This window comes from Aethina tumida, chromosome 2, assembly GCF_024364675.1.
Source record: "Aethina tumida isolate Nest 87 chromosome 2, icAetTumi1.1, whole genome shotgun sequence".
NCBI classification, from domain to species: Eukaryota; Metazoa; Arthropoda; class Insecta; order Coleoptera; family Nitidulidae; genus Aethina; species Aethina tumida.
Genome location: NC_065436.1, coordinates 38,368,972 through 38,383,089, shown reverse-complemented (window position 1 = coordinate 38,383,089; position 14,118 = coordinate 38,368,972). Strand labels below are relative to the sequence as shown.

At 34.8% G+C, this 14,118-nt stretch overlaps 1 protein-coding gene across 5 annotated transcripts in view; it reads right to left on the bottom strand.

Annotated features, from left to right (window-relative positions):
* LOC109596803 (uncharacterized) overlaps positions 1 to 14,118 on the bottom strand; it is a 70,216-nt gene that overhangs the window by 988 nt on the left and 55,110 nt on the right. For 4 of the 5 annotated variants that reach the window (XM_049962651.1, XM_049962648.1, XM_049962649.1 and 1 more), the window contains 10 exons: positions 12,757 to 13,827; positions 11,638 to 11,813; positions 6,198 to 6,575; positions 3,089 to 3,251; positions 2,058 to 2,354; positions 1,593 to 1,887; positions 1,194 to 1,535; positions 991 to 1,143; positions 814 to 934; positions 24 to 741 (listed from right to left, as the gene is read on the bottom strand). In XM_049962651.1, coding sequence (XP_049818608.1) covers positions 24 to 741; positions 814 to 934; positions 991 to 1,143; positions 1,194 to 1,535; positions 1,593 to 1,887; positions 2,058 to 2,354; positions 3,089 to 3,251; positions 6,198 to 6,575; positions 11,638 to 11,813; positions 12,757 to 13,827 — 3,714 coding nt within the window. The remainder of the gene's footprint in view (positions 1 to 23; positions 742 to 813; positions 935 to 990; positions 1,144 to 1,193; positions 1,536 to 1,592; positions 1,888 to 2,057; positions 2,355 to 3,088; positions 3,252 to 6,197; positions 6,576 to 11,637; positions 11,814 to 12,756; positions 13,828 to 14,118) is intronic. The other variant, XM_049962652.1, reaches the window with a different exon arrangement.

Here is a 14,118-nt window from a genome sequence, read left to right as displayed (position 1 = left end):
TTAGTAAAGTCAAAACCACTTACGTTTCGCAGGTACATTGTTATTGAAGCTCTGAATTTTATTTGAAAGCTTCAAATTGAGATTAGCTGGCCTGTTAGTGTGTGTGACTTCTGTTGTTTTTGTCTCTTCTATTTTATGCATGGGAGTGAATGTCACCTTTTCACTGGACAATTTTCTTTCTCCGTTATTCAAAATAAGCGTAGTGCTACTGACGAATCGTTTCGAATCTTCCAATTCCGATTCCTCATTGATTTTAAATTTCTTAGCCAGGAGGGGTGTTGAAGTACAACTACTGGAAGTGATATGTGATGAACAGTCACTAATGCCGCTGTCACTTCTTTCGCTACATGCTCTAGTTCTCATTTTGTTGCCCTCCACTTCTTCTCGAATCTCTTTTATCACTTTAGGAGTTATACCGTTAGTCTCTAACGGTTTTTCCTCCAGTTCGACCGAAACAGGTTCGTCAACAACACGATCTGGCTCATCTGAAGATTCTTGTTCCTTTTGTTTTGGTACATCGTCCAAAATTGTGCTCAAAAGTTTAGATTCAAGCTCCTTTGGTTTGGGCACTTCGGGTGTGTAACCGTTAAGATCTATCTCCTCTTCAAGACTAGACATTTTCTGCATCGAATTACCTGATATCGAGGGCCTGGGTGTGTTTGGTGTGGAATTGGCTGAATTTCTGCGGCTTGCTGAAAGCGTTGCCATTCTACCAAGGGCACGTATAGCATTGCCTGTTTTCTAAATAAAAAATTCGCGCTCAAGCACAACACAAAAACAAAAACCATGCAAACACAAACTATTGTTACATACCTGCCATTTACGGCGAATAATGAACTTCTTCAGCTTATCTGTGGAGAGGATCACTGTTTCTTGGTGACTCTCCGGGTCCAACCATTCGTGTTTCAGGCATTGCTCCGCTGAAAGTCTGTCTCTAAACAAAAAACAATTTAATCAGTTTACTGTTGCTTGAAGATAATTGCTACTTACTCCTTGCGTTTGACTAGTAAAGCTGCAATGAAGTCTCTGGCGTTTTGAGAAACCGTATTGAACGCTTCGTCTTCAAAGTCATAGTCTGCCCTTGTGATGTTGGCGAACGTCTCGGAATCCGTGTCTCCCATGAACGGCGAAAGGCCAGACAACCTAAACAATACAATAAAACAGCTGCTTCAAAGCTTGAGATGAAAACTTACAGAACGTAACAGATGACACCAAGCGACCACATGTCGGATTCAACTCCAATAGGTTCGTAGTTGATGATTTCAGGTGGTATGAACTCGGGGGTGCCAAACAAAACTCTGATAGGTGCGTCCGGATTGATTTTTTGTGCAAGTCCGAAGTCAATAATTTTGATCTCGTGCGAAGTCCTGGTGTGGCACATGATGTTTTCCGGTTTCAGATCCAAATGGACCACGTTTTGGGTATGCATGTATGCCACGCCTTCGCATATTTGTCGCATGAATAGAATACAATCTTTTTCAGTTAATGTGAAGTCGTCTGCTACAACTCTTTCGAACAGTTCTCCTCCGGAAATGCTACGAGCGAATATTTAACACTTTTAGTTACTTTTATAAATTATTGACATTACTTACTATTCCATGACCATGATCATGTCGCGGGGATTTTCAAAGGCTGCGGCAAGCTGAAGGAGTTTCTGGTGCCTGAGGAGATTCATAATATCGATTTCGTCTTGTACTTTGTCTCTGTCTTTGGACGTCCGGCATTTTATAAATTTGGCCGCCAACTTTTGATTCGTATGTTTGTCAATAACTTTGTGCACGACTCCAAACCTTCCTTTGCCCAACTCTTCCAAAACTTCGTAACGAGCCTTGAACTCCGGACCAGGTTCTACCATTACCATTCTTGGCTCGAACGACGACGATTCATCTAAAGGGACAAGCATGTTTTTGGGTAACTGTGTCTCATTGCGATACGTTTATATATAAATGCACATAATTTTACATTTATTACTGGTTCATTATCATTCCTTAAAAACAGCCATCTAACTGACACAAGTAATATTGATAAAAAAGTCATTTAATAAAAAAATTACTCACTTTGCTCCTCCATCTGTATAATGTCCGACTCTTGACTGTATTTGCTGTAGCCGTGAACGTTGAGGGCTCGCACCCGGAAAACGTAGCGTCCACCGGGTTGTAGTCCTTTGACCACGTAGCTGAGACAATGGCAATTCTCAATGGCCGTTGTCCAGATGTCACTGCCCACGAGTGAATACTCGACGGCGTAACCGGTGACTATTTTACCACCGTCGTAGGGTGAACTGCTCCAGGCCACGTTCACCGTGTCCACGTTCGGTGTTATGCACGGTTTGCCACTCGGAGGATCCGGAGGACCTGGATAATTAATCAGTGATGAATTTTTAGATGTTTTTTTACTCACTGGTTGGTTTGGAGTTGATTTTTTCCAGGATTAAGTTTAATAACGTCGGAAGTAATACTTTACAAAGTAACACGTCAAAATACAACATTTTTAAAAGTAAAAAGTAAAAAGTAAAAAATCATTTTTTGATTGAATGTGTCTTGTGATGCTTGTTGTTGTTTTATGGTATTAATAAATAACATATTACATATTTATGATCGTCGTCAACCTGTATGATTTTCGTCATGCATCTGACAACCTTCACATTGCTCCGCACTTTTCTATCACAAGGCCAACGCGCATTGTTTTAGTTAATTAAATTTGATACATCAATGGGAAATTCGTAGATGGATTTAATGTGTACAACAAAATGAATAATTAATTGGACACTTACATGTGTTGTTTTCTATTAGTATTTATTTTTTCTAATGTATACTGGGATCACGTCAATTAGAACGAAAATGGAAACGAGCCATTGTTCAAACTGGACAAGTTTGTATGTATTTATTTAACTAGATATAAACATATTTAAATATTTGCGGTATATTTACCTCGACTATTTCGTCACATCCACATTTACATTCTTGGGACATATTTAGTACCTTGTTAAAACCTGAATTTATTAATACTAATAGAAAAAACCTTCTACTTGTATCTACGATTGACATTTGTATTGAGATAATTAGTGAACTGAGTGAAATTCACTCACCCTCAACTGAGACTGAAGCAAAACTGCAATCTGCCCCGTACTCGTTTTCAACACTGACGTCGTACTTTCCACTGTCGTCTGTTGTTATGTTTTGGAGGAGGAGGCATGAGACACCATCTCCAGAGGTAATGCTTGTTCTCTCGTCGTTTCTCAGTTCTTTGCCCTATGAACAATAAAACATAAACATAACTATTAATAAATGCACAGCGGTTGTTTTAAGTGATTAGTTTTTATCATTGGGTTAATGGTTACCATTTAGTGTGGTTCATTGTACCTCAAACAAAAATATTTTAAAATACTCGTACGAATATTTTTAAAGGTGCGACGTTTTCCTGTTGACTTTTAATTTCTCTCATAACGTCTCTCTGACATTCTCGAACGTATATTGTGATTTGCATTCAATGACATATGTATGTTGTAGTCTATTGGAAACTTAACAATAAAGATTTAATATCTCCCATGATAATAAAAATTCCATTACCTTAATTAACAATCAATCTTGTTTGGCACAAATTCGCACAGGAATTTAAGTGGCCAGTGACCGACACCACAGTTTCTTACAAACTAACGTTTTTTTTTGTCTGCGACTGCTAAAAACCGTAAAATTATCAAATATTCGTAATGGAACAATTAGATAAAGCAAATACATTCTTGGAAATTCCAAGATAAATGAAGTAGTTAGTTAACGTCTACGACCCGAGTAGGTACAACTTTTAAGCGAAAGAAAAAATTGACATTAACAAAGTAAAAGTTTAAAATTTACGTTGTACGAATTAACTGTAATAAAGCCGGTACTTGAACTTGAACATGCTGCCTTGGCCTGCTTGTTATTAGTCACTAATTTCTTAATAGATCAATCTAATACACGAGCACAATACGAAACGATCTGCATCTTGCATGTTTCGATCAGTTAAGGACGTCCAACAGGTCCATAAACATGCCATTTTTCTCGTTCTTGTCAGTTAATCAAATGCTATTCAAGCTATGTTGTTTGTAATCAGGATTTTATTTGTCTTGTCTAATTGGACGAAAGAATTTGTTTAATTTAACAATTGCAATTTGATGGTTTCGTGCATCAAAACATATGGTTGCCATACTTAACGAAATGCATCCTTTTGTGTAACAGATGGTTAACGTTAACATTTTTATTTATATTCTTACGCATCAAGTTTTTAGCCCTAATTTAAAAATACTGGTGTCTCAAAAATTGTGCCTTTCATTTGCTTGTTATTGTATAAGAAACTGTTTAGATGATAAGAATATTTACACGTGTTCTTCTTCTTCAAAAAATTCTACAATAACACTTTAATTAAATATGTTGTGACTCTTGAAAACATATGTAATAATGTAATTAAATTATGTACAACAAATAAAGCCATAAAGTTTTATAACTGTGATAAGAAGGTTTGCTTTCGCATAATGATTTATGATCATAAACTATAATTTTCATTTTTAACGCAGATTTCATAATTTGACAACACTTTTCCAGTGAATCATACGAAACGAAAGCATATTATTTAGTCATACTAGAATAGATTTTTTCACAGACCATTAACGTAAATTTATTTAACATTCGTTAATAGCTGACGCGGTGAATTTTTCGGTGATTCACCCGAAACTGTAGTTTCTAAATTGTAATATGGAACGATAATAAATCAGTTAAATTGATTTGATGATTGCAGAAGTGATATATATATATATAGTAATTGCTGATTGTAATCAGATTATATCTCATTAATTTAATTCAAGTTGGACAAGACATACGACGGTGAAATTAAAATAGGAATTGAATCACCTGTTCACAATACCAAATGCGTTTGATTTTATAATTATTAATCGTTTACGTTTTGTTTTGCTTTGTTCTTCGGTGCCACCAAGGAACATGTGTACAACAGTGGTAATTGTGTATTTCAGATGTTGACTAATTGGTAATGAAAGTGTGATTAATAAATAAATTCTTGCATCACTTTGACCATTAAGTAGTTGCAATACACGAAAATTCTTTTCTTTCTTTTTGTACAGCCTGACCCATTTATTATCACTATTAACTGAAACATTACAGTACGTTATTACTAATTACCGTTGGAGAATTATACGTTGATTTATGTTAAAATTTTCAAGGATACGGTTTCCTTATATGTCGACTAATTAGCTTATAGTTAGTTAAAAAGATAAATATTTCTTAAGATTGAAAGAAATACTTAATATAAAAGACAATAAGAGGCATTTTATTTTCTGGCACAGCAATCATATTCACTATGCGAAGACAAATCGTTATTTCACTGTTACAACACTGTGTCTAAAGATTATTGAGACGATCGAATGTTTTAGATAATTGCTAACAATTCTGTGCTTGATTATATTATTAATTGTAGGGAGCAAAGGGAGCAAATTAGTCGACTAACAAACAACCTACCAGTAGGTTTAAAAGCCGTTGTAACTTATTGACGTCAACGATTAACAATGTAATTGATAGAAATCATTCGTTTTTAAATAAATAACCTGAAGAATAATTTGTAAGTTACCGACTTCGATTGATGATTGAAAGAAGTAGTAGTAGTAGTAGAAGGTAACGTTAGTTTTATTGACCAGTGTCGAATATTCAGTGGAATGATCAGTTGGTTTTTCATATAAATCATTAATTTGTTATTCTTCGCTCTAGAACTATAATAATATGTCACAATCAATGAATTTTAATTTTAATTAATTTTTAAGTTTCAAATGTTCTTTAACGAATTGATTTTCAGTAAGCAGATTTGATAATTTTCTTAATGTTTAGATATAATTTTACATAAACCGAATTGAGTTTGGTGGAATTATTATTCATTAAATTTATTTATCTGTGCGAAAAGATTAATATTACATTACATTTATATATGTAAATATTTACATTTACATTATTTACTTATTTGTCAGGTATTTAAGAGGTTAAGAGAAAATTATTGGGTTCGTTCGTAATCAGTCGTGATTCTGTCTCGATAACCAAAGCAAAATTTGACAAGCCGATTGATTAATAACGACCGTGCGTCGATTAGAGGGACCCCCCTTTCGAAACGGACGCCGGGCCGCTGCCGAGAGAACAGTTAAACGGAATGCGTTTGATACTCACCGCCCTGGTCCAGCGGACCGCCGGTTCCGGACGGCCCGTGTACGTGGCCTTGAGCAGCACCCGGTCGCCGGCCAGCGCCGTTGTGTCCTGCGGCCCCCTGATCACCTGTGCGGGCTCGTCGCGCCGTCCCACGTACACATCGCCACCCTCACTGATTACCTCCATGGAGGAGGCGTCACCGTCACCGTCACCGTCACCGTCACCCTGCACTCGGTCCACGTCCAACAACGCACCTACGATCGAAAGCTCCGTCGAGCAACTGATCATCGGCTCGCAGCAGCCGCTCGTTGCCGGCGATGCCGTGCACCACACTCGTCCGCCGTCCAGATGGGTCGCGCCGATAACGTGCAGAATGCACGCGTCGCCCTCCTCTTCCACCTGGAACAAACGACTTCGATTGTTTCGCACTGACAATAACCTGCTGGTGGTTGCGGAGGAAGTTTGTGATTTTTTTTATGTCTAAATATAGGTGGTTTCTAAATTTAGTGATGTTTGGGCCGATTGAAGGTGGGGTGGGAAACATCAACCCAATCAATGAGCTACAAAGGTTGTTAAATACGTATTTTAATACTTAAATTCATAAATAATTAATAAAATAACAATAGTATATTTCTTTATAAAGGAAACGAAAAAATATACCTGAATGAATAAATCATTTAATAATGATATTCTAAGTGAAAAAATAGTTATTCTGAAGCCTGAATATTTATCACCAAGATAAGTTTATAAACCATAAACTTCCTCCAAATTAGATGTAAGTAAATACTAACAGTAACAATTATTATAAACACTGTTGCTTGACTTCCCCGTATTAATCATTTAATTTTTTTAGGTTGCACTCTACTTACAAATAAGATATTGAAATATGGTTCAAACTACTTTCCAACAGTATCTATATCTAAATTTTTATTATTAAATCTCAAATTTATAAAAATGCAGAACTTCTTTAGTTATTTTAGATCTATAGACAGATTGTATGAACTCTTCTACTTTCAACTTGCTTCATTTGTTTAAAATGATAAATTTGATATTTGCATTGACTGAACCAAATCATTGTAAACATTGTGTAGTTACTCACAGTAAAGATTTTTAAAAATCTTTTGTGAAAAGAAACTATAAGAAACAAGATAAATTTTACTTATAAATTTAAGCAGCTTCAAAATGCAGCTTTTAAAGTATACAGAAAGAAGTAACTAGAAACTATAATATTTTTATAAAAACCAACCTACAAAAAACTTATCAAATGTCTGTTAACTTTTTATTATCAAAGCTCAAACTTATAAAAATTACAAATCTTATTAGCTTATTTTTTATTTATAGATATAATTTATTCATAACTCATTTGTTTTAAAACATGTTCCTGTTATTTAAAATGAACTTTGGTGCAATTAAATAGTTGGAACGATTTAATGATCGACTTGATATTTGTGCTGACCGAACCAAATCATTATAAACATTATTGTTTTACTGCCGCACAGTAAAAGTTCAACAATCATTCAACTTTCCTAAACCGTACTCTATTTACAAACAAGATAATGAAAGGATTTTTCAAATCCTTTGCGCAAACAAGCTAATTAATTGATTGAATTTATCTCGGCGTATTATTATTATTTAGTTTATTTATGTGTATCAAAATTGTGTTTGTCAATTAGTTTGGGGCCGTGACACTCAAGGCAACGTGACATTACGCCGTCCGTTTACGCCATTTGATTGCGGCGCCACAATTTTAACACATTTCGCTCGTAAAACAATTCAACAAAGCGATTTTAATATTCCATTGCTATTTGTTGCGGGTCCGTTTATTTTATGGGCCAGCACAAATTTTATGCATTTGGGTATGTGCGCAATAAAAAGAAATCAAGGCAATTTCGTGACTCATCATTGAATTTTTCTGACCGTATTGTTCGGAGCGGGCCTCGATTTACATAATTTTCCTTCAATAAACGTTACGACGCGATAAATCGTTTTAAATGACTACCATTTAGCACTAACACGCGGCGGAAAACGTACGCAGAATTGTTTTTTTCATTATTTAAACAAAGGCAACGTGTCACTGCGTATTTCACAGCCTTGCTCTGCGTTTACGGTCAAAAATTTTGCGAGTTTACGTTCGCACTCCATATAAAAATACTTGGTACTTCAGATTAGCAATTGTGGCGTCAAATCATGATTTGATGGAGACAATCGTTTCTCCCAGTTTGGCTTTATTTGCGTAGTATGAATTATTAATCAAAACGTTGATCGTTTTTATAATAATTCACTAAGAAATTAAATTTTAACCCTTAGACTAGACCCACTGGTCTATATGTATGATAAACATAAGGATTTAAACATGTTGAATCCAGATTTGCTTTTCATTTTTCGCAATCACAAATTATGTATTTTATCGGAGGTTAAATTAATTATGCTCTATTTAGTTCGATCGTATTTGAAAACATAAATCAATGAAAATTATGGAAGAATGAAGATGTTATTAGAAATATGTATATTTTGTTGTATTTTATGCGAATGGGACAGTCGTACAAGGGATAAGTACTACGTTGGAAAAAAATGGTCAAGAAGACCATATTTGAAGAGTTAAGAATATAAATGAAGAACGTTCACAAAATTGAAAAAAAGTTCTACTAGTCTTTTGAAAAATTATGTAAAAAATTATATAGTAGACATGTTTGTTGATTTAACTCCAATAGAATAAATATGAAAAAGGAGAAAACTACAAAGTGAAATACTATTAACAACTAGTAAATAAATTATATAATTTGTTTGATGTTTTATAACAAATTTTATGTATCTAACATCATATTAGTTTTATTCAAAAATTACATTAAAAAAATTATACGTGGTTTGTAGTTTTATATATTATATTTTAATTCAGAAATATCTAATTTATTACAAATTATTCGTAAAATCAGGAGGAGGGAAAAATTTGTTTGTATCAAACAGTTATTCTAGTAAATTAAATCAGAATATATTATTTTTTATTTAAAATAATTAGACTACATTTTTCCTACAATTATTCATTTTGTTCAGGTACCTAATTCAAAAAACTTATATTTAAATTAAATTTTAAACAAAATAAAGGCCCATAGTGACTGACCACAGAAATAGCACATGTTTAAAAAACATATTTATTAAATAATATAAAGAAAATATTAATATTTTGTTTGGTACTCTTTGTTCCTTATATTTTCGTAAAATATCAAATCAAAAAATGTATCTTGATCGTTAGTAGCTGTGTACAGAATTTCATTAAAATATCTTGTATCTTGTATCTTAAAATTTAAGACGTTTAAAACATTCAATATCGCTCATCTGAAGAGTAATAAATTAAAAGAACGATTCTTTTTAATTTAAATTAATTTTATAATTATTAAGGGTGTAAGTATATAGTTTTTATATAACTTTTTATTTCGAGTAGGGTTCATAAGTAAAGCAACTAAACTATATATTCAATGCAGTTGATTTTATAATTTATTTCTGTTTAACATCGTACCTTAAAGCTTAAAAGTGTCCATTCATCGATACGAATTAAACAACAAATTGTAGAAAAGTTCCGGATTGATGAAAAGCAAAGTAAAATTGTAGTTGATTTAAATTTAAATAGAAGGAATACACCAATGAAGTCGGTTCCAGTTATTAAAATCTGATAGCATTTCATGAGAAGACTAATTAATGAAAGGCATAATCCCAAGTTCACTAGACTTACTGTGGAGCATGGTGGAGGTAGTGTTATGGTTTGGGGATGTTTTTCTGAATTTGGCATGGGATGTTTAAGATGGACGAGAAAAATGATCGCTTTCTCTCGTCCAAAAAAAAAAAAAAAAATAAATAAAATGGACCTTCCAGGATGATAACAATCCAAAACACACGTCTAAGCTAGTTAAAGAATGGTTCGCTTCTTAAGAAGTTACGTGTAATGTCTTGGGCAGCACAAAGCTCATATCCTAATCCATTTGAAAACCTTTAATATGAATTTGATAAAAAAATCCACACAAAAAGACTGTGAAATTTGAATGAACTCTACGAAGAAGTTCAAAATCAGTTAAAAGAAATATCGAAAAACTTCTGAAATCAATGAAAAAAGGTGTTTAGAAGATATTAAAAATATTGCTCTACTTTTGACCCTTAATTTATTTACGCAATTATATTCAATCACACGCAATTATTATCAATCATACTGCATAACTGACAATATTATGGATATTTAAACGTAAACATTGGTATACGTACGTAAAAAAAATATAAATTTTAGCAGCTTGTATATTAAAGTTTCAGACGTTTAGGATCTTTCTTTTGAAACCTTGTATAAATATTTAGATCGAAAGAAAATTACATAAATAAGCCTGAGTCGGTTCTGTCCCATCAAATGAAGACCAATTGATATTGATTTTCGTAATTTTTATAGGATTTGATGTTGTTTTCTCAATTTTTTCAGTAATTCCGGAGAGCCCATGTGGTAATACCGTTACCAAAAGCAACATGGTAGCCTAAGGGTGAAAAACGTCTCGTTCGATCACATTTATATTACTCCAAACCGCTGACAGATACATTCATCAATGCCCGGACATTGTTGGCCCCACAAATCATCAATTTCCCCAGTTTCGGGCCCCGGCCTTTTTCCCCGCAAAAACACCAATTTAAAGTCATAATTGCCCGTCCACATATTTTATTCATAACGAAAAAGTTAAACGACATGTCGTTCCGATGCGGAATACCATTAAATCAAGAATTTATGAATTTCGTGCAAAAACTCATTTTCATTACCGAAGCGCTAATGCGCTCTTAATATTCAATATGGCTCAATATGGCCAGCTGAGTATCAATTTGTGAAAAAAGTCGTTACCGGCCGATTTAGCTTCACACTTTTGAAACGATGGAAAAAGTGAATTATTCCACGCGCACCTAAAGGCATATAAATTGCTGCCGCCGAAAAAAAATCTCCCAAAAGATTGATCGTTGCAACCTTTAGCTTAGTCGTTATTTTCACGTCACATCATGCCGCGATGTTAATGATGCACGCCACACTAACCATATGGGTCGTCAATTTTTACATCGATTATTTGTTCTATTGTGTTTTTTTGTTAATGCACATGATTGTGTAATTTGGGTTTTCGCGTGTTGAAACCCCGGTGATTTATCGTCGGGCCGTTAATCTTAATTGTGTGTTGCATTGTGTGGAATGCACGTCGTCTTTGCTGCGATGGCTCTTTTCGAGATTTTCACTTTTATCTCTTCCATGTTGCATATGAAAATTTATTGCGTATTATATTGGCGTTAATCTTTTAGCGAATGGGAGACCTCACGACACATGTTTACGGTTAGTTGAGGCGGATAACGTTTCGGTAACCCGCACCATAAATCAATTGTGCAATGTTTATGCCTCATCTTATTTTCAACTTGTTCCATTTACTTCGTAGTTAATTGCCTTCGAATTACTTACCACAAATCGTTCAGAAGGAAGCTCGACTTTGCGTCCAGCCACAAACCAATCAATCACGTGATCGCAATTAGATTTGTTGTTAATTCGCACACAAAATGAAGCATTGGAACCTTCTCTCGCTATAACTGGAGAAGGATATTTTGTGAATTTTAGTTGATGAAAGTCTTCACGACAACCTGAAACAAACAACAACAACATACTTACTATCCTATTTTACCTAATAATAATCATTATACAATAATATTCTTAGTTCTATGCAGGAATAGGAAACGGTTTGTCTAAGGAGACGTTTATCTCGTTATTTAGCACTAATCTCCGACTGGTAAAGCCATTTGTCAATGCTATAAAACCGATTATTGACTGGCGCCTTAGGTAGTCTCAATGGGTGCGACCGTTTCAATCAAATCGCATGAAAACATCGAGTTTCTTCGTTAAAGCGATTTCAATGTACTTGAATTTATTTATTCGTGCCGCAAATCGTGACTTACTATCAGGGTTGATGTATATGGTATTTATTACATAAACAACTTTATATGTATATCTCAAATTTTGCAATAAACTCATGACTCTATTGAAATATTGTTCAATAAAATAAAATTTATAAAACAATTTATACTATTAAATTAAAAACCAGTTCTGTATAAAATTAATTAAATTAAAATTGTGAAATTTCTTAAGCAGTTTAATACAAAATTAAGGCAGTGGTGACACTTCTTAAACAATTTTTTACAATTTAAACAGTTACGCTTTCAATTCTGTAAGATAGTAGTTTCAAACTATTCTTTTTAACACGGATTAAAAAATTATTTAGACGTAAAGATTTTGTATTAGATTATTTTTTATTGCGTGTAGACTTTCTTTAACAGAATTAGAATGTTGTAAAAATGTAAATTTTAGGTTTTACTTTCACGGTAATTAATAGTGGTTACGATGTATGGTGTGAGCAAAATAATGGGAAATTTTATTTAATCATTTATTACCAATTTTCTACATAAATATGTGTATAAATTATAACTAATTACAGTTAAATGCAATTTTATGACCAGCATATTTTAAAAACCCTCTGAAAAAGTAACAAAAGTATTTAGTTACTTTTTAAATTTTTAAAGTAAAACTCACCTAAAACTTCTAATGTAGTTTTGGAATAAGCTTCTCCATATAGATTATAAACTTCACACCTGTAATTCCCGGAATGCCTGCCATAAACTTCAGGCAACCACAAAGTGATCAAACCATCACAATAATTTTGAACAAAATCCTTACAGTCTGGCAACACACATCCATCCTTAAACCAAATTACGTCCAAAGGTTGACTACCGCGAACTTTTAGTTCTAACTTGACCGCACTGCCTTCTACCGACTGTACATCTTTGGACAAAGGTTCGATGATTTCCGGAGCCTGCTTTTCATCACTAATCACTTCTAAATGCACTGAAGTTTCAGCCGATCCGTTGACGTTGGTTGCCACACAAGTATACAGTCCTTCATCCTCTCGTTGTACGTCGTCTATTTCTATGGATGCAATTTCTCCGTCGTATTCTGTCGAGTACTTTAACGAATCTTCCAATGGAACTCCGTCTTTGTACCATCTCAGAAAAGGTGCAGGTGTCGCTTTGATGTCACAATACAACCTAGTTCTGGTCCCCAATTTCGCTGAAGCTCCAAGAACGCTCTTCGTGTAAGTTGGAGCAGTTCTAGGTGACAAACTGCGAGCCCTCAGTCCATCACTGGACGCAACTCTGTGAGCTACCACATCCAATCGGGCGGAAGCCTCGATCCTTCCGACGTCGTTCTCCAATGCCACCTTGTACAAGCCCGAGTCTCCATTCGTCACCTCCCTTATCTCCAAAATGCGCAAATCCTCCAGTTCGGTCATCCTCACCCTTCCGGAGGGAACGACCGGTTTACCGTCCTTATGCCAAGTCGCCCATGGTTCAGGGTGGCCGGCGATAGAACATTGGAAGCGTACAGTTTCACCTTCGTGGGCCACGCGATTGCGGGGCACTGCGTAAAATTTGGGGGCCGAAGCTCGGATTCTTCTCAGTCTTTCGGTGACTTCCAGCGGTCGCACTCGAGGTGAGACGCTGCGATTTGGGGTGATGCGTGGGGATGTTACCGGGGTGGTTCCCGCCGAGAGACCAGCTGGACGGCACAGTTGCTGCGTAAGCAAGTTCTCCTTCTCTTCTGGTACTGGAACAATCGGATTTAGATGTTAATAACAGTGGTCGTTTATCATTAGGTTTAACATGCTTGATGTCGACAGATATAAATCTGAACACCGTTTAATGCCAACTTTTGTTGGACCTAATGGTGGTATAAATTAAATCGTCGAAAATAATAAATTATGCATGGTTTCGTAATTTTTCCAATGCAGTTAGATAACGGATTAAACGTAGCGTACGCAACTGATACTATCTGAGTAAAAGCGTAAACTGGACAGATCAAGAGACTAATATATTAATGCATTCTTGGCTAACATTA